This window comes from Miniopterus schreibersii (genome assembly GCF_964146895.1).
Source record: "Miniopterus schreibersii genome assembly, chromosome: 18".
Classification (NCBI taxonomy): Eukaryota; Metazoa; Chordata; class Mammalia; order Chiroptera; family Miniopteridae; genus Miniopterus; species Miniopterus schreibersii.
Genome location: NC_138121.1, coordinates 17840212 through 17860451, shown reverse-complemented (window position 1 = coordinate 17860451; position 20240 = coordinate 17840212). Strand labels below are relative to the sequence as shown.

Genomic DNA, 20240 nt, shown 5'->3' with positions numbered 1-20240 from the left:
TGATATGCCAAAATTCACCAGTGTCTGAAGTTCTAATATCAAAGCCATTATTACACCACACACGGTGGCCAGATTATCCACTTGGTGCCTCTATCATCAGCAGCTCTATTTGTTTAAGAGGAGCTGTAGAATGTTTACAATTGAGTTTCCTCTAGTCACCATGTTTCCTGTCTGGGATTTTTTTAAAAACATATAAACCAAGTCAGAATATAATGTTTCTTAACATAAAAAAAAAAAAATCTTTATTGCTATTTTAGCTTAAAAGGTGATCAAAAATATTTATTCTGCCCTTAACTCATAGCTTCATAGAGTATTATGGAATGTGGTTTCACTTGTCATCTTCCCCTAAAGCAAGAAAAAGCAGAAAAATTCTAATGGTGTTTTTGGTTAAGAAATTAATTCTACATACAAGTTAGTGAAGATTACAGATTCATGCTAAAATAAAGTATTTATAAAATAACAGGTATTCCATTTTAAAACAAAGCCATGAAAAAGATATTCCATTTTATTTTATTTATTGTTATTGTTATTGTTATTTTTTACAAACAATAGATTTGCTGCAACATGCTCTGGCTCATATTATTGAATTAAAAAATTTAACACATTTCAAAAATATCAAAAATACACTATAATGAGTCTTAGGACTAGAATACGACAATGATTGCACAAAATAAGATATGAACTCACTGTTTGGATGACATCCATTGGCAACAGTGAGAGAAAACCCTATAGCATCTGGGAGAAGTGCATGAAATTTAGAATACAAGGAGCTTATATGTGACTGAATGATCACCAAATGAGGGAAACAGAGCAGGATTTACTGTAGCTGCTTTTCTCAATCTAGGAAGTGCTTACCCAGCTGTGGGGCAAAAGTCACTAACTGGAGAGAAAGATGAACTTGCCTCCATGATTGGGGAGTCTGAAAGGCCCCGCCCAGAGGAGAGTAAAAAGTGACACAAGACAGTTCTGTAGTGATGCTGCAGACATCACTGAATGGCTTGGAGACTTTAATAATTGATACATGTATCGATAACAGCCAAGTGCTCCCTTATGGAGGTCTCTTCATTAATAATTATTGAGTAGATAGAGAAGGTGAGCCTGTGGCTTCCAAGTACCTGCTTTTGCTGAAGGTCTACATGGAAAGAAGAGCTTCACTTGATATTCAGTAGATCAGCCAAACCTAACTAACTGGCTCCATCTCCTGAAAAATAGCACTCACTACAAACAATTATTATAGCACCCAATGATTACCAAGCTGCTCATGTTGGCTTTTCTATACACCAGGAAAGGAACTCATAAACTTATTGCACACACACGCTCACAGTAGTATAATAAAGCCTTCACTTGTATTAGGAGTGGTAGTTCAATGACTCTATGGTAGCACGGTAGCTTCATGATATACCAACATTCAAATGTTCAAATATATTCCCAGTTTATTTGGATAAAAAGTAAGAATACCATGGCTGCCAAGACTTGTGTATTTTTCTTTCTTCCATAAGACTGCTGAACTGCTCCCATAAGCAGGAATGATGTTCTTTCAGAAATTCTCTAACTTTTCTATTAAATGGGAGGTACACACAGAGACCTGAGAATCATGCAGAGGCCAGGATCTCTGGGCTAGAGATCAATGGTACTCTGCCCACCTGGGGAACACATCCTCTGGGTAAAGTCCTAGGAAGTAGGTTACATTCACCTGGAGACAGATTACTTCCTTTCACTACCTGACAGTCTAATCGCTTCACACAATGACTATAAATGGCCTCACAGGTCAAAAGATTCTGTATATTTTTGGTAATAGGCTATGGCCTTTTTACCCTCTGTTTTAATACAGAGCAATTACAGAGGAAAATGGGTTAAAGGAAGTTACTAAAAAAGAATGATTAGTTTTGGTATAGTCTACACTAAAGGTTTCCAATACAAACTACCACATAGAACATCTGGAATTTCAGAGTTCTCCTGACTAAAAAGTAAATACATTTACTTCTGGTAAAGTCATTTCAGAACTGGGTTTTATGGTGTTTCCATTAAGTAGGGTGGGTAACAGAGAAGACAAGAAGAGGGTTCACAGATAAAGTACAATTTTAAAGAGACTATACTATTAAAGTGGTATGTTCCCCAAACAACTTTCTTTTCTAGACATCACTATTCTCTAACTCAGAGGTTCTAAGGGTGTTTCCTTCACTTTTTTCTTTTTCACTTTCCTATATAAAAATAAGGCAGCAACACACTATTGTTCCCATCTTTATAACAGCACCCAAAACTCTGTATGAACCACTGTGTTCCCCACTTCATATCAAGACCTGAGTTCTACAATCCTGCAGTAGCTGACCAGTAGTTTGACACAGGGAAGTCAAGTGTTCCTGACAATTTGGGCACACAAATTCAAATTCTTGAGGGGTTGAATTTAGACAGTCATTGTAGTGCTATGGAGCCCCCCAAGAGTGTACCCCACCAAAATACGGACATGGGTATGGGGCCTCTGAAAAGATGAAGATACATGATGACCAACCATTTGTGGACAGGTCATCTGGTTTTCTATTGCTTTAACAAAAACTTCCAAAAAAACCCAAACCTATATATATATTTATAAACATATATATATATATATATATAAATATATATATAAATATATATATATATATATATATATATCTCAACCCTATCTTTAACATTATTTCTCATGAAACAAATTAAAAATGGTTCCAATCTTTCTTTTTAATTGTGAAAGTATTCTAGAAATTCAAAGCATATTCCCCATTGGGTAAAATTAAGCAGTGTCAAATTTTTGTAGGAATAAATAGAAATTCATTTTCCTAATTAAATCTTCTAATGGAAAAGGCAACAGAACAGAGGAAGGAACTGCATTTTGCTAGGGTTACATGGAATGTGCAAAAAATATAATAAACCAGGTTTTCTGTATGCTTAGGGCTTTTTAAATTCTTATATTAGTAATTGAGCCCAGTATTCTCAAACCAAGTGACATGGATAAACAGTTTCCAGAAGAGTAGTCTGTTGAACATTAAAGAGGTGATCTCTCAACTCACTTGCAACATTTTAGAAAACCATCCCTAAGCCCTAGAGTAAGAGAAGGAACCTGTGTAACCCCTGAGCTCCATCCAGCCTTCTGTTCTCATTCAGCCTCAGTCTGTTCAGGGTCATCTGCTGTAACTTAAGGTTACTTGGATGTGAACGGCATCAGCCTCAGCCCTACCTACTAGGAGGCTGACTGCCAGCTCCATCACGTGTTATGAAAAGAGGCCAATCCCTAAATGCCTCTCTCGTGACCTGCTGGGAAATTCCTAGCAGGTGTCACGTTTGTCAAGGAACTTTTCTCTTTTTTGTGATTTGGGGGAAGTAGTCTTAGTCTTCACTCCATTCCCGTCTTCATCCCCCAAAGAAGACCCTATTCCCCCTCCAAGTTTCTCAGGAGCTTTCAGTCTGACATCCAACAATTAAACTGATTTCCTAGGGCCTTTCCTAGTTCCCTCACAGAAAGCTCCAACACCCAAGGATCATTCTACCTATGGACAAAGGTGCTGGGCTGCCTCTAAGAAGATTGGCTCGAGTGCAGATTCTAAAATAAAAAGTTCACAGTCAATGAAAAGTGCTCTCATTACATTACATACATAAATTATGTTTGATTGGTTCTACATTTCCAATAAACGTCATTTCAATAGGCTGTATTCTCGTAGAGAAGAATGAAAAGCCATGTGACTAGTCACATCACATCCCATCAGTTAGGCTGAGATATAAGGTGATTCCTGTCACAGAGATCCATCAGCAGCAACCGGTAAAGGGAATCATCTTCAGTTATTTTCCTCCACAGAAATAGTCCCTTTCCTGCCCAGGCAGGCAAATTCTCAAAATTATCCTAGGAGAGAAAGGGTTAATGGCAGGTGGTAGGACTGATACAGAGCAACATCTGCTTTTTTCCCAGTAACTCTGGGAATTCCAATGCGGGTTAAATGTGAAACTTAACACTGATGGTGTTTACTAGCTTATCCAGAGCGAGACCCTGATAGCTCTCACCATTTTTGGCTTCAAGTCTACCCCCCTCATCTATGGTTTAGAAACAGAGGCAAAGTGCCTCTGGAAGGGTCCCCCACCCCGATGCCCCGCAGCCTTCCCTACGCTGGGGCTGCTGGGGGAGGATTACAGTGCTGTGTCAAACTCCTCCGGGAGCTCGGTCCGATCCTCTTCCGTAGGCTCAGGCTCGGGCCTGCTTTCCTGGCGTTGCCTCATTTGCTCCTTCACTTCTTCTTCTAGGTCACGGGGGACCACAAACTGATCCTCTGGCTCCAGCTGAGTGGGGGCAGCAAAATAGCCCGTTTTCTTCTTGGGTGCTTCTGTGGCCACCTCGATGAGGTTCAGGCTATCTTCTAGGGGCACAATTGAGCCGTTGGAGAGTTTCTTTCCATAGAGACAGGAAGTGGAGGGAGACTTCTGTAACTCCATCCTGTCCCTGCTCACCGGCAGAAGTATGCCACTATTCACACTGTTCTGTCTTCGGATCCCAAAAAACAATCCCCTGCCGTGTTCCTCAGGACACGGGGCAGGAGAATTCTCTGTGAGAGCCGGCGAGTTCTCCCTTCCCCTGCAGCAGTGGATATCTACTTCCACTTCTACCTTGCTGCCATTTGTTATGACCCCTTCAACGGGCTGGTCATCATCACTGTCCAGGCCATTGTCAGACTGGTTACTCGAGAAAGTCGCACAAGAAGGCTGGCGCTGGAACACAGCAGAGGTGGGTGTTGGATGGAGGCTGCAGCGCCTCTCTGGCCTTGGGAGCAAGCCGGCGTCCAGGCCAACAGCATTATGCTCATCAGAAGCAGTGGATCCGACCTCACTGCTCACCTCAGATGTGGACATCTCGCTGCTGAACTCAGAGGCGATGCCACTACTGGAGGAAGGAGTGGTTGGCTTGAGAGGGTCCTTGATGGTGGTAGTTGAAGCAAACCCCACGGGACCTGGGAGACTGAGCCCATTCATCTCACAAGTGCAGCCTTCCTCACCCATGTTCAAATAAACCACCATCGCCCCCACATTGTCTTGACAACCATAACTCTGAGCTAACGTGCACAGCTTCTTGGCAGCTGCTAGTGGGTCTTGTACATGACGTACCGCACTGACGGCTTCCGTATATGACAAGTGTTCCCATAATGCTTTGTTTCCCAGAATCAGCAACTCATCTTGAATGGTAAGTGTGGTGGAAGAGATGTGGGGCTTGGGGAGGATCCAAGGGTAGAGGTATGTACAGCCCAGCATCCGGGTACAGCAGGTTACCCCATTCACTTTGTTATCCTAGAGACAGCAGAAGGCAGATATTGCAGAACAAGCAACAATGACATACAATTAATATCTTTCTATGTCACAATGCTTAGAGCTCTACAATAAGACAGAATTGCCACATTATATGGTTTTTCCTAGGATCTGTGTAATTTCAAATGGACTTACAAAAACAAATGTATAAAATTCTAAAAGGACAAAATATCATATGGTTATTATACTGAATAGTTCAGAGGACTGAAGTTCAAATCAGTTAAAATTAAGTGGCTAAAAGGCACCTCAATCTCAAAAGATATTTTCTCCAACAAGAAGTAAAGACCTCAGCATGTCCTTAAATAGAGAAACATCTGTTAGAAAAACAAGGAGCAGAACTGTCATTAATTCTCCATCACTAGTATTCTCAGAGAGGCCAAAACTCAGATGGGTCACTAAAAATGATTTCTCATTCAAAGACACAGTAAGGACTGAAAAGATTTGGGAAGGTGTTAAAGGGCTAAGACAATCTTTGTAGCTAAAGCATTAAATAATCTCTAGTTATTTAGCCTAGAAAAGGAAAGTCTGAAATCTGTAGCAACTTTACCTACTCTGCAAGGACTGTAAAATAAGCAGCAGATCAGGCCACCACTGATATAATTCCAAACTTAGCATAGGTTGGGAATGTTCCTCTGCCAGATACTTTATACTTATTTCTTTTCAAGGTAAAACCAAACAAAACCTCTAAAGCCATCAATATATCTATTTCCTAGTTGAAGTCATTCTCTGGGTCAAAATCCTAGATCTCTCATTTACCAGAATTTGTCACAAACACTAAATTTTATTTTCCTCAACTGTAAAATGGAAATAAAAGCACTTCTTTCGTGGAGGTTATTGTGAAGATTACACAAAATAATGAAAGCACAGTGCTTAGCAAATAATAAGCATGCAATACATGTATGCGGTTAAAATATTTCCTACTTGTCTAGGACCCCCCCAATCCCCTGTCAAAATCAAAACAACATTACTAAATTCTGTAAAAATAGACTAATCAAACAAAAAGTCCTTTTATCTTTCACTTGTTTTGACTGAAAGACCTTCCGAAGGCTAATGCCTCAGAGTTCCAGAATCTTCATAGTATCAACTACATTATAATGGTACTTTTTTTGGTTTTGTGCTTCCTTGGGTGAAATCTAACATGGACAGTCCTTATACAGAGTTCTGACAGAACAGACAACCCAGAAATGGACCCACATAAACACAGTCCACTGATCTTTGACAAAGGAGCAAAGGCAATTCAATGGAGAAAGGAGAGTCTATTCAACAAATGCTGCTGGAACAACTGGACATTCACATGCAAAAAAGAAAAAGAATCTAGACACGGAGCTTACTCCTCTCACAAAAATTAATTTGAAGCCGATCAGACTTACTAAATGTAACACACGAAACTTCTAAAGATAACACAGAAAGAAATCCAGGTGACCCCGGACTTGGCGACAAGTTTTTAGATACACCACCAAAAACACGACCCATGAAAGAAAAATAAGTGGGACTTCATTAAAACTAAAAGCTTCTCTACAAAAGCCACTGATTAAAAGAATGAGAAGACAAGCCACAGACTGGGAGGAAATATTTGCAAAACGCATATCTGATAAGGACTTGTACCCAAAACTCACGAAGAACTCTTAAAACTCAACCATAAAGAAACAAACAATTCAATTAAAAATGGGCAAAAGATCTGAACAGAATTCTGCTTTGCAGTAAACACTGTTCACATGTAATTGCTAAAGTCTCTTTGAAAGCAAAAATGCTATGCTAATTTCTAAAACAGAAGAAAAGCTGTAAAATAGTAGAGATACTAATGCTTCATTATTAAAAAAAAAAATATATATATATATATATATATATATGCCCACACCACGAGAGCATATAAGACAAGTACAGCAGAAACAGAAAACTATTTTGAAGCTTTACATCTTGGAATAGGATGTCAAACTGTACCAGTTCTTCTATTCTATTTGGAAATTAACCAAGGGCGACATTCCATTCATTTTACATGCTCACTACTGCATCTATAGCAGGGGTTTTCAACCGGTATGCTGCCAGAATTTTTAAAACATGCAGTACCCACCCAACCATTTAAGTCGGGGCACTGACCTCTTTTTCCCTTAGACTCTCAAATTAAAAAAATGACAACAGCTAACACAACAATAACCACCTGGTGTGAATGAATCAAAATTATACCTATTTTTTTGTCAGGTTGGCAAAAAATACATTTTTTGGTGTGCTGCAGAATTTTAGTAGTTGGTTTATGTGTGCCATGAGATGGAAGAGGTTGAAAATGGCTGATCTAAAGGATCAAATCCAGATTTTCCTCCTAATTAATTTGCTTTTCCTTTTTGCTAGTCATTAGCTGTTCATTAGATTTTCTTCTAGCACTATGATCTGACTTGGAAAGTGGTCCTCTACTGCCATCATGCAAACCAGCATTCACTAGGTTTGGGGAACAGAAGTGACTGGTGGAGAGCGAGACTCACCTCTGTGATGATGGCTTTTTGGTCCTTCACCCTTTGGGCTTCCTCCGCATCCTGTTCCAGGCTGAAGATTTTGGAGAGGGGCACTGGTTTCCCACCTCGGCACAGCACTGCTTGGCACGTGCCAACGTTGGCCACTGTCAAGCTAAAACTACTTGTTGGATCAGCAGTATCAGGGCGGATGTAACAAAGAAGAGCAGAGGAGCCCAGCTTCTGACCAGCCATCCCTAATTTCCTGTTCAGAGAGAAAATGAAGACATGGTTGCTAGCTTTAGAAGAAAGTGGCAATCCTTCATGTCCACGATTTCCCTGTTTTCCTGCCATATGGCTGAACCAGCCTCACCCTTATCCACCTGAAGGCAGTCTCTTGCTAGAGGTGATGATGGTGAAGAGTTCTGCCTTTCATTCTTAGCTCACTGAGAAAAGGAATTTTACACAAAGGTTAAGATTAGAGGAAACAGTGAAGGTACATCTTTCTCTGCTCCTTTTACTTGTGCTGATCATAGAACACAATGGCCTAATTCAGTGGTTTCAACTTTACAGCATCTAAATCACCTAGAAGGTTTGTAAAAACATAGATTGCTGGGCCCACCCCCAGAATTTCTGATTCAGTAGATAAGGGGCTAGCCCAATAATCTGCATTTCTAATAAGTTTCCAGTGATGTTGAAGCTGAGGCTGTTGTCTTAGAGCAACACATTGAGAACCACTCATTTACGTTGTAAGTTCCTTGAAGGAAGGACCATAACTCTCCTTGTATTTCCCCCATACACATGGCATCCATCTCCCAGCACCTGGTACACAATGCTAAGCACAGAGCAGGTACTATCAAAAAGATCTGGTTTCAAACTCCAGCTTTGCCAGTTACTGGCTGTAGATCCTCAGCCAGTTATTTCTCTGAGAAAATTTTCAATAAAATACCCACCTCTTTGGCTTATTTTGAAAATTAAAGATATGACATGAGAAATACTTGGTATAGTGCCCGGCTCTTGGGAAGTACTTCATAAACAGAGTTCTTTTCCAAACCCTTTATTTTGCCAAGTTCCTACCTCAATTCTATTATTGAAAAACAAGACTCCTTTCCTAACCTCATTGCTTTGTGTTATAATGAGAGATAACATCAGCTTGAGGTCCAAGCCGCTCCATTTCAACATTGATTATACAAGATAACCTCTCAGTTGTGCATGTCCTTTATGCAGCCCACCTGATGGGTAAGATGCTCCATTAGCTACTAAGAAATTTTCAACAGTTTGGTTATATTAGGGTTTTTACCCTTAAGTGGCTTAGATTAGTTGGCAAATGCCCAAAAATATTCTAAACACAGGAATCTGATCAGTGCTTAATCTTCTGTAGGTCATTGGCTCTCTGGAAAATCTTTAAAAAGCTTACCATCCTCTTTCCCCCCAAATGTACAAATGCATATATACACACACAACCTTTTGTAAACGATTTCTGGGCTTTCCAGATCCTCAGCAGCCTTTGGATTCAACAGGGAAAACACAGATGGTTCCACTGGCTCTTTAAAGAACCAAAATCCTCACATTCCACACTGATATAGAAAGAACAGTCAGGGCAGAAGGAGCCAGATCTCATCTTGATCCTGTACCTATAATTTAGACCCTGACCTTCTGGCTTAGTGAGATTTTATTTTCCAAAAGTAGAACTGAGTTAGGGATTATTCAACCCACCTGCTTACCTGTGAGATACCAAGAAGGTGTTAGCCATGAAAACTGTGTCATTGGTTGACTGCTGCACCTCTTCCAAAAGCACATCTGCCATGGTACACTGCAGTAGGCGAGGGAGCTCCTCATTTCGGTCCCCATCAAACATGCCATACACAGCTCCCACCCCCTCCGCAAAGTTATCCACAGCTAGTGAAGATACACACAGCCTATCACAGGAATATAAGAAAGACAAACATCCAAGAGAGTTGTTGGTAAAAGGATTACTCTGCGGGGAGCCTTCTTTAAAAAATTAAGTATTAACTGAGGGTGGAGAGAAATAGGAAAAAGTGTTACATACTTAAGCAGCATTTAAAAGAGTTGATGTCATAAGAAATGGGGGAATTCAGCCACATTCATAGGCAGTACATATCAGTTTTGTAATGCTGCCAAAGGCTAGAAAGATTAAATGTTTCTCTTAGTAGTGATTAAGGACTAGTATTGTCAATGCCCTTCAGCCAGAGACTCCCAGGAGCACACCTATGGTTGAACAAGTTGAGTTTATTATGCCTTCAGCAAGGAAGAATGCACACCATGGGGTGTAGGGGTAAGAGGGTGCTGCAAAACCTAGTACAGGATTTGGGCTTTGGTTGGGTCACTTTGGAGAAGGTCTAATGAAGGGGTAATGATACTAGACTGGGTGAAGGAAAGTGGGGCCATTCTGTGTTTGGTTATCTCAATAAATCTTATCTACAGGAAAAGATTAGCACAAGGACAAAGCTGTAACTGGTACAGAAAGTAGCAGTCATCATTCTAGTGATGAGAGAGGGCCTCTGGTATTTTGTAGCGGGCGCATTCATCTTGTTTTTGTCTCACTGGACCATGGTCTCAAACGATCTTATCTGATGTTGACATTCTGTGATTTGTTTACATCCAACATAAGAACATGGCCTGGCTTTTAGCATCAGATCAGTTCCCAGATGTCAGGGGCTGCCTTTTTTCCTTCTCAGTGTCTATGGTCAAGATACTCACTTATTTCTCTGCCCTGCCATCTCAGCCAGTCCATGGCTCCAGAAAGTTGACGTAACTGTAGAATCAGTGGTTGGCAAAGGTTTCTGATCAATTTTCAGGGTTGTGATATGGCTGTGGGAAGTGGAGGAGGGGAAGATTAAACCACATACGCTTCTGTATTTTACAAAAACTACCCCAACAATAATACATATTTTTATAAAATTGTCTGTTGACAGACTAAGATTCATCTCCAGAGACACTGACTGAAAGTAGTGTGCTGACCCACTGGCAAGGGAGGAGAAAGGAAAAGGAGAGGAGGAAGAAACGGGGGCCAAACACTGTTACAACTCATGATGTTCACTTCTATGAAAACTAAGCACAACAAAGATTTCAAAATTTCAGCCAACTGTCTACTTATTTTAAGTATTTTGACACAATTAAGAATGGTACACCTTTGAAGAGCAGGAGTTTTAAGTATGCTGTTAAAAATCTGTAATGGACAGTTAATGGAATTAGCAGGCAGTGAAAGAAATGTGAGCTTGCCAAACAAGGATTCCAGTGTAGATTCTGTCTTTACTCAGTGCTCTGAAACAGGCAAGTTACAGTTAAAGATCGAATAGAAGAACCTGCCATTGTTGTTCCACATCTGGACGTTGCTGTTTACATTCCTTTGTTGAGCCTATGTCTTCATAAGCTTTTTAGCAGGTATATGTTGAACACTTTTGTTTCATGGTCAAGACAGGATCAGAGGCCATGGATACTGACAACTGATTTATCTGTTTTACTGTCTTTTTCCATGACTGTATCTACTGCCTCGTCTTGACTTATAAGCAAAACCTGGAAAACCTACAAAAATGTGTTTTGTCGTTATCTAGGAATAATACAGAAAATAATTGCTGTTATTTTTGAAGAAAGTGAATTTTGTATAGTTTATTTCAACGTAAATAAAATGTGAATTTTGTTTAAAAAAAAAAGAGAAAAAAAAGAATGGTACAACGAATGAGCTTGCATTGTCTTTTACATGTTGTAATGTAGTGTGACCTAAAATGTCTATGCCTGCCATGCAGAGATAGTCAGTGTGTGGCTGAGCAGTAGCCATGATGCCGAGTTCTAATATAAATGGGCTAGAACATTTACTCAGATGGACAGAACAGCTGTCCAAAACTGAACCAAAGTAGAGAACCAAAGGGCTTTATGGCTTCACCCATTCTATTCCTTTAAATAATCAAAATCGCCACAGTCCTTGAGAAATCCACACATGGCTGGATCTTCTCAAGGACCAGGGATTTGTTTTCAAAATTTTTCTTACCTAAATGTGTCCAGCGTCTTGTGTTCCAGAACCAGATTTGTATTTCCAGTCAGGTCAAGGTCTTGTAAGGTAGCAGGCAGAGCCTCCGGAATCAGAATTTCTGTCAAGTCATTGCAACTTAGGTCTACAAACTGAGGGGGAAAATGGAGAAATCAAAAGAAAATACATCATAGTTAATTCTTAACTCCCTAACACTCAGTGTACTACTGTATCATTCAAAGGAACTTAATTTCTTCCCAGGAATCCACTAAATTTACTGTTATCCCTAACTGCCCTTCCTTCTTCCTTACGAGATCAACCTCATTCACGCTCCTGCCATTTCCCCCAGAGGGACAGCATTCCAGCACATGAAAGTACCTGGATTTGAGGCAACTGCAGTATTTCTGGGAAAATGCTGATGTTGTTGGAGTGTGCAACAAGGGTGTGCAGCCTTTTGCAGTTCGCTATGGTCGTGGGAATGGTTTTAAGCTTGTTGCCACTTAGGTTCAGTTCCTCCAATTGTTCCAATTTATTTAGTTTGCTGAAAAAGAAACAACAATATACCACAATGCACCCAAAATGAGCTGCCAAGCAAGTTTTATAGCAGCCAGAGTACAGAGACGACCTGGTCCACTTCCAGATGACTGGTCATAATGAAATGATCAGAGATACCAGAAAGTGAAGGGCTCCCCAGGGTGACTGCTCCTGCTAAACCTCAGCCTGATCTGCCTCTCTGTGCATTTTTCAGGGGCTGAAGTTTCCCTTGTTTCTCTTATAGCTGTTGGATTTTTTGGGTATAAACAGCTTCTTATTATGTGACTTACAGGAAGTGGCTGAATCAGCATCAGCCTAGGGTTGGTAGATTAGTTGTGGTACTTGCTTTGCCACTAACTAGTTGCAAAATACTGCATAAGTTAACGTCAGTTTCTATCAATATCCTCAGCTATAAAAGAAGCTGTACTAAATCACTAAGAGTCCTTGTGGTTTTACATTTCTACCATCATCTATTCATAACATAATCCATCTCCACTAAACATTTTATTGAGTGTTCATTATACATACAGCACTGTGCTAGGACTTTAACGCAAGTGATTCATACTGCTCCACTGGATTGAGCAAAGCTTTCTCCACAATAAGCAAAATACCTTAAGATGGCCCAACACCACCTTTACCTAGATTATTACAAGTTGCTTTGATTTCTTTTTATTTACTGATTTAAAAAATTGTAGAGCCTGGCCAGCACAACTCAGGAGTTGAGCATCTACCTATGATCCAGGAGATCAGGGTTTGATTCCCAGTCAAGGCACAGGCCAGGGTTACGTGCTTGATCCTCAGCTCAGTAGGGGGCGTGCAGGAGGCAGCCGACCAATGACTCATCATTGATGTCTCTCTCTCTCTCCCCCTCTTCCTTCCTCTCTCTGAAATCAATAAAGATATATATATTTTTTAAATTATAGAATAAAACTGCTGTAACATGGAGAGAACATTTAGAAAATAGAGAAAATAAATCAACAATACCACCAATGAGAATGAATTATTATTCTTATTTTGCTGAATTTCCTACCAAACTTTTCATATGCATACTTGTTTTACATAAAATTTATATCCTGCCCTTTTCATATAACATATCATAAATCATTTCTATTGCTAGAAAAGCCATACTTTTTAATAACTAAGCTCAGTAAATTAAAACTTTTTTTTATTACAACAGTAATATATATATATTCACTGAAAAAAGGGACAAACGGGAAAAAAGAACCTTTTAATCACTACCAGAGATCTCTGATGATACTCCAGTGGAGAGTATTCATGTCCTTTATATTGCATGAGACTATATTTTTTAAATTAAAAAATGATGCTACATTATGTGTTTTATCACTTGGTGGTTTTTTACTTAATAATATATTTTTAAAGTGTTCCATGTCCAAATCTCATGCTATTTTCCCATACAACTCCCTGCTTGGATCTTTCTGACTTGCAGATAGACACAGTGTCTCTATCTCAATCAGTCCCTTACGAGTGCCCAGGACTGAGCTAGATTCTGAAAATTGTGCAAAAGAAATAAAAGATTTGGATTATGCCTGTGCAATTATAACACTGTTTCAGAGATGACCTGACAGTGGATTTACTACCCAGCATAGAACATAAATTTTCTTTAATGTACTGCTTCTAAATCCCATTTAGTTTTATTATCTGTATTCAGAGTACTCTAATTTTGTACGATCTCCTGCTTATTCCTGTTTTTACTTCTAACTTCTTATTTTAGTATTTTTAATGTGTTTTACATTCTATATCGGCCTGCTTTTGACCCCTCCAACAATATGAGTGTCATCAAATTAGGTGGAATTCATGAGTTTCAGAGTATTCACCTGGTATCCACCAACAGCTTCATGAACTAATAGAACTTGTCAGTGGTCTGTCATTTTCACTTTATATGACTGTATGTGGGGCAACTGAATTCATCTCATAGGATTTCAAGAGATCTATCACATCCTGAAATTAAGATTCTGCATTCACTTTAAAAGCCACTGTTTAAATTCTTTCAAGGAAGCAATCAAGTTTATCCTGCTTGTCTTTTATGAGCTCTAAATATCTTATTTCATAAATATCCACAAAAGTTACAATCCCTGTCAGTTTTTCTAGGTTTATTACATTTCTAAGAAAATGTATAAAATAAAACTAGAATCAAAATATATAGTTTTATTGTTTTCATCCAAATTATACCAAGCATGATAATTTTATGATATATATAATTTCATTCAAATTATATCAAACATCATTTCCCTATTTTTTTAGTTTTTCAAAACATGAGTTTTAATATTACTTTCATGGTATAGATGGACTTTTCTGGTATCAAATTTTATCAAATGTATTTTGGAAGATACTTATTTTTCTACTGACACTGTTTAAAACTTGTCTTTCTTATGTCTTCTTATAGGTGGAGCACAAGTACTATTCATCTCTTCCTCCAGGAAGGCCAGTCCCATCCCAAGCTCTGTGTAGTGCACCTAGCTACCTGCATACATCTTTAACATCCTGCATTTATTACGTTGCATTGCAACTGCCTATATACTTGTCTATTTCCCCAATATGACTGTAAGTAACTTGAGGACAGAGACTGTAAGTTAATCACCACTACTTCCCAAGTACTTATACAGTGCCTGACATACAGTAGGCATTCAATATATACAGCTGACCCTTGAACAAAATGGGTTTGAATTGTGCTCATCCACTTAAACACTGATATTTTTTCAATAAATACAGCTGACCATGCATGTCCACAGGTTTCCCATCCATGGATTCAACCAACTGTGGATAGCAAACAGCATTTTCACATTCCCAACCACAGTTTCCCAACTGCAGATCAAACACTCTGTTTTCCATCCATAATTGGTTGAATCCACATATGCAAAGGACCAACTGTAGAGTCAAAAGTTATATGAGCATTATCGATTGCATGGGGGTCAGCTCCCTCTAACCCTCACATTGTTCAAGGATCGACTGTATATAATGAATAAATTAATGGACTCAACAGTACTTTTATAAAACAGTGCTGTTTTACAAGAAAAGAGAAACTGTCTCCAGAATTTTTAAATTTATTTCATAAACCTGTACTTTTCTAGGTTGAAAATTCTCAGGCCATTCATTATTAGGTAACTACGACTAAGAATTAAACACACTTTAAACACAACTTCTCTGGTTGCAAACTTAACAACTGGGTACAAACACTTTCCCATTCAACTAGTGGAATCACAGCATCAGTAAGTCACTCAACATAAAGCCAGAGCACCTAGTAAAATAGCAGCAATGTACTCTGACAAATGCAGAATTCATGTTATTTGTCTGAAATGACCAAAGTTTGCATTCATTTACCTTGCAGGAAAAGTTTGTAGCTGGTTGTTTGCAAGATGCAAGATTCGCAGGTGCGGGTGCCCCACCAGGGCGGGCACACACTGATCTGTCAGGAGGTTGTTGGTCAGATAGAGCAGCTGCAGGGCACTCAGACTCTCCTCCCCAGCACAAGCAGAGGGCAAAGACTCCAGACTATTTGCGGATGCATTCAAGTATCTGAGGCTGACAGAACACACCCAGTCATCATTTCCTGCATGCTTATTTGTTGCCTTATGTAGAAAACATCATGGCAGCTTGGGTAGGGAACACTGCCATTACATGCTCCAAAACTCATGGCAAAAGTAATTCCTCCATGCCAGCTGTGAGTGGCTCAGCAGTTGAGCACTGACCTAGGATACAGGAGATTGCGGTTCTATTCCTGGTCAGGGCACATGCCTGGGTTGACGGCTTGATCCCCAGTCGGGGGCGTGCAAGAGGCAGCTGATCAATGACTCTCTCATCATTGATGTTTCTATCTCTCTCTCTGAAATCAATAAAGATTTTTTTTAAAGTAATTCCTCCAGGTAGTTTTCTCTAATTGGTTTTAAACAACCAAAGTTCCTTTTACTGAACTCATGCAAACCAAATAGGAAGGAAATAACACAGGCTTGGTTGTGGTCCCAAGCTTCTGTAGTGGCTTGAAATCTATCCTAACTTCATCTTTTACTGTCTGCATGTCCCCCAAAAGAGTGCTGTTGAGTATCAAGGTCATAGATATCTGAACTGTGAAGACAGCCTTCAGAAAAATTTGTCTGATTTCAACATCATCATATTTATCTAGCCAAATGTCCTGTAATCCCCAAATAAGGGGCACACAGGCTGTTTCCAGCTGTTTGCTATCACAGACATTGTAATGAGCACCTCTGTACCCTTATCCAATTACTTCTTCAGGCTACATTCCCAGAAGCAAAATTTGTTGGGATCAAGGGATACAAGGATCTTTACAATTTTCATATATATCGCCAAACTGAGCTCCAAAAAGGATAATATCAAATTATACTTATAATATGTATTATATATACAAACATTTTTTAGAATTTCCAAAGACTATTTTTTGGAAAGTCCAACCAAGTGTACTGAGATGTATAAGCTGTCACACAAAGAACAGGCCAGACACCTGCGGGCTAAATGTCTTTTTTTTTTTTATTATATATTTTTATTGATTTCAGAGAGAGGAAGCCCTAGAAAGGGAGAGAGAGATACAAACATCAATGAGAGTCACTGATCGGCTGCTTCCTGCATACCCCCTGCTGGAGACCAAGCTTGCAACCCGGGCATGTGCCCTGACCTGGAATCAAACCTCGACCTCCTGGATCATAGGTCGATGCTCAATGGCTGAGTCACGCCGGCCAGGCCTAAATACTTTTTGTATGTTTCCTGTAGCCCAGCAGTTTTCAATCTTTCTATCTCATGGCACACATAAACTAATTTCCAAAATTCTGTGCACACCAAAAAATATATTTTTTGCCAATCTGACCAAAAAAGAAAAAAGGTATAATTTTGATTTATTCACACTGGATGGCTTGTTATGTTGGCTGTTGTCATTTTTTTATTTGACAATCTAAGGATCTAAAAAAGGTCAGTGTCCCTGACTAAATAGTCAGGTATAGCATGTTTTAAAAATTCTTATAGCACACCAGTTGAAAACTGTTGCTGCAGCCTTATGTTAAATAACTACTGCTTATCTCTGTTTTCTCCATTTTTAAGTTGAAGACAGTATTACCTCTCCATATTGCAGAAAGCTATAATTAAAAGTTAATTTTCACTGATGGGTGACATACACATTAGATAAATCTGATTATGGGTGTTAAAATAAGAAGGCATATTATTTATTGTTAATTTACAATGAGAAAGCAAATAACACCTTCTGAAACGTTACCTTTAAATGCACAGTTTTCAAAGTAAAAAAGTGCTGCAAATAGAGAATGAAACTTCGTAATAGCTTGGTAAAGCTAGAAGCAAAAGCTGAATGAACCTGTGGTATGTCCTTTTCTCCTAATGAAAACTGCCGAGGAAGCTGTAATTTCTTTTAAAGGTCATAACTGTATTCATTTTCTGAAATGAAAGCCTGAAACTTCCCCACCTGTTTGAAACTGTTTACACCACCAAAACTTCTTAAGTATTTGATGGTTATTTCAACTTTAGAGTTGAAGATTACCATCTCATAAAACAGTGTCATATTTTATTTCATAGAAAATGCAAATGTCTCCACCCTCAGCTGGACTATGAGGTAAACTATAAATCTAGTTCCAAAGGTCACCACAATGACAAGTCAGTGCAGTTTGTTTAGCCAAGGATTCTGCTCTTCTAAAGAAAATCTACGGTACTTACTTTAAGGCCTTGGAGAAGAGGGTATCCGGGAGCCTGGTGAGTAGATTATGTTGAATATCCAACACCTCGAGAGGGATGTGCTCCACTAACACTGGGAGGTTTTGCACATGATTGTGTCCCACCATCAGTTTTCTAAGACTCAAGCTACTCAGAATTCTGGAGGGAGGGGAGAGTACAAAGAAACAAAAAACTTATTTAAATCTTTCTTTCTGAGTCTGCTCTTTACTATTTAAGTGACATCAGTAAATGAATAGAAACATACTCTTCTAGACAGTATAATCCCTGACAAGTGCCTGAGCCAAGAAAGCAGCCATGGCCATATGTTTATCTACCGCCCACCAGGAAGTCATTAAGGTCATTCTGAGAAAAGGTGAGTTAATGAAAGCAAACCACACAGAAGAGTTCTAAACAACCAGTTTCTACAATAAATCAACTGAGATTTAAGTCTAGACAGCACCAAAAATTCAGTAAATCTATTAATATTAATATAGTCAACTATAATAAATAACAAAATTTATAGAGCCACTATTATGTGTTTAAAATGTACTAGGCCACTTAACTATGAAGTTCAGAAAAAATAGTGACTAATTTGCCAAAGATCTCACATTGAATGTAATAAATGGCACAGTCAGGATATGAACTAAAGTCCAACTCCAAAGGTTGCGTTTAACCTACTATGCTGCAAAAGCCTCTACCCTAATTTTAAAGACTCCACTAGGTGATAACCACATATTTTACACCTTATATAAATGGCATATTCAATGCTTCTGAATATATCATTTACCACCTTCCCCAAGCACCTCTCTTTCCCCCTCCACATACAGAAATATCACCATCTTGTAAAGATCAACTCAAATATATGCATTCTCCATGAAGCATTCTCTGATTATTCAAAGTTCTGAATTTCTAAAACATTTTACTTATACAGTGCACTGATGAAAAGTGAAGGCAAGAATGACAACATTCAAATGTCAGCTCTCATCACTTCCTAGTTAAGTGTGACCTTGGGCAAGTTACCTAGCCATTCCAAGCCTTAGTTTGATAGCAGCACCTATATAATAAGGCTGTCAAAGGATTAAATAAGATAAAAGATAAGTTCTTCGAACATTGCTCAGCTCACAACTCACCCAATAAAAATGATCTATTATTAGAATCATATCACCGACCTATGCCAGCAACCCTTATTACATTTTATTAGTTATCTGTGCACAAGTTCCCTCAACGGCCTGCTTACTAAGTTTCTTGCAGGCCAAGACCATGCATTAGCTGTTACTGTACCCTCACAGCACTTCACACTGCCCTGCACTCAGCAGGTACTTATAGTTATTGAACAAATGAATGAAAAGTTCGTATGCAGGGTAACCCAAATATAGGAAAATTAAATACATGCATACTAACATATATGTCAATATATACATACATAATACATACATTAACACATGCTTACCTCACAGGAACCTCTGTCAGAAGATTATAGCTCACATCTAGTATTTCTATCTTCTTTGCTTCACAGGCCCAGTCAGGGACACACTCCAGCAGGTTTCTATAGAAAATAAATCAACACGTCATCATTTACGATGATGAGTGGAACTCACTTCCTTAGTCTGTAATACATCTGTTAACTGGCCCGTGAGCCCCTTGAGGGCAGGAGCACTATCCCCAAGACATTCTTGGTCCACCACCCAGGATACACTAGGTGCTCAATAAATGTCACTGACAGAAAGCTGGACAGAGACAAGTACACAAACATGTGTAAAACTGATCAATTATGCTTCATGCTCAAAGAAAATACAAAGGCTTTCAGCAGTTGGAAAGCATACATGCGGTGGGATGGTTGAGGGAGAGATGAGGAAAAACTTAACAGAAGAAGTGGCATTTTAAACAAACCTTTGAAGATGAGTAGGGTTTCCAGAGGTAATAACTGGGGAAGAAGAAAAGCAAGTTCTGGGGAAAATGAGTAAAAGTGGGAAAGTAGGGCCACAAGATAACTAGTGGTGGGGGGAGCATCAAGTCATTTAGAGTATGAATTCAAATAATTAGGAGAGCACAGGGCAGACACCTAGTAAAAAAAATTGTTTTCAGATGTTACTTAGCCTCTCCAGGCCTCAAAGTATCTATTCATCGATTGATTTGAGATGATAAGGGAGAATGAAATAAGGGCTGTAAGAGAAATGCAGATGTTGCTACAGTGGCTTAGTGAAGAAAGCCCTTTGTCTGGAATGGATCAAGGCAAGGTCCCTAAGAAACAGGACATCTGGGTTAAAATT

General features: G+C 39.1%; 1 protein-coding gene across 1 annotated transcript in view; it reads right to left on the bottom strand.

The window, feature by feature from the left end:
* Positions 1-2663: 2663 nt before the first annotated feature.
* The window catches only part of PHLPP2 (PH domain and leucine rich repeat protein phosphatase 2), a 56577-nt gene continuing 39000 nt past the window's right edge, over positions 2664-20240 (bottom strand). Inside the window, exons 11-19 of the mRNA XM_081117606.1 lie at positions 19421-19516; positions 17974-18129; positions 15625-15825; positions 12130-12292; positions 11773-11903; positions 10485-10595; positions 9488-9682; positions 7797-8028; positions 2664-5301 (exon numbers count right to left, since the gene is read on the bottom strand). Coding sequence (XP_080973732.1) covers positions 4153-5301; positions 7797-8028; positions 9488-9682; positions 10485-10595; positions 11773-11903; positions 12130-12292; positions 15625-15825; positions 17974-18129; positions 19421-19516 — 2434 coding nt within the window. The 3' untranslated portion in view covers positions 2664-4152. The remainder of the gene's footprint in view (positions 5302-7796; positions 8029-9487; positions 9683-10484; positions 10596-11772; positions 11904-12129; positions 12293-15624; positions 15826-17973; positions 18130-19420; positions 19517-20240) is intronic.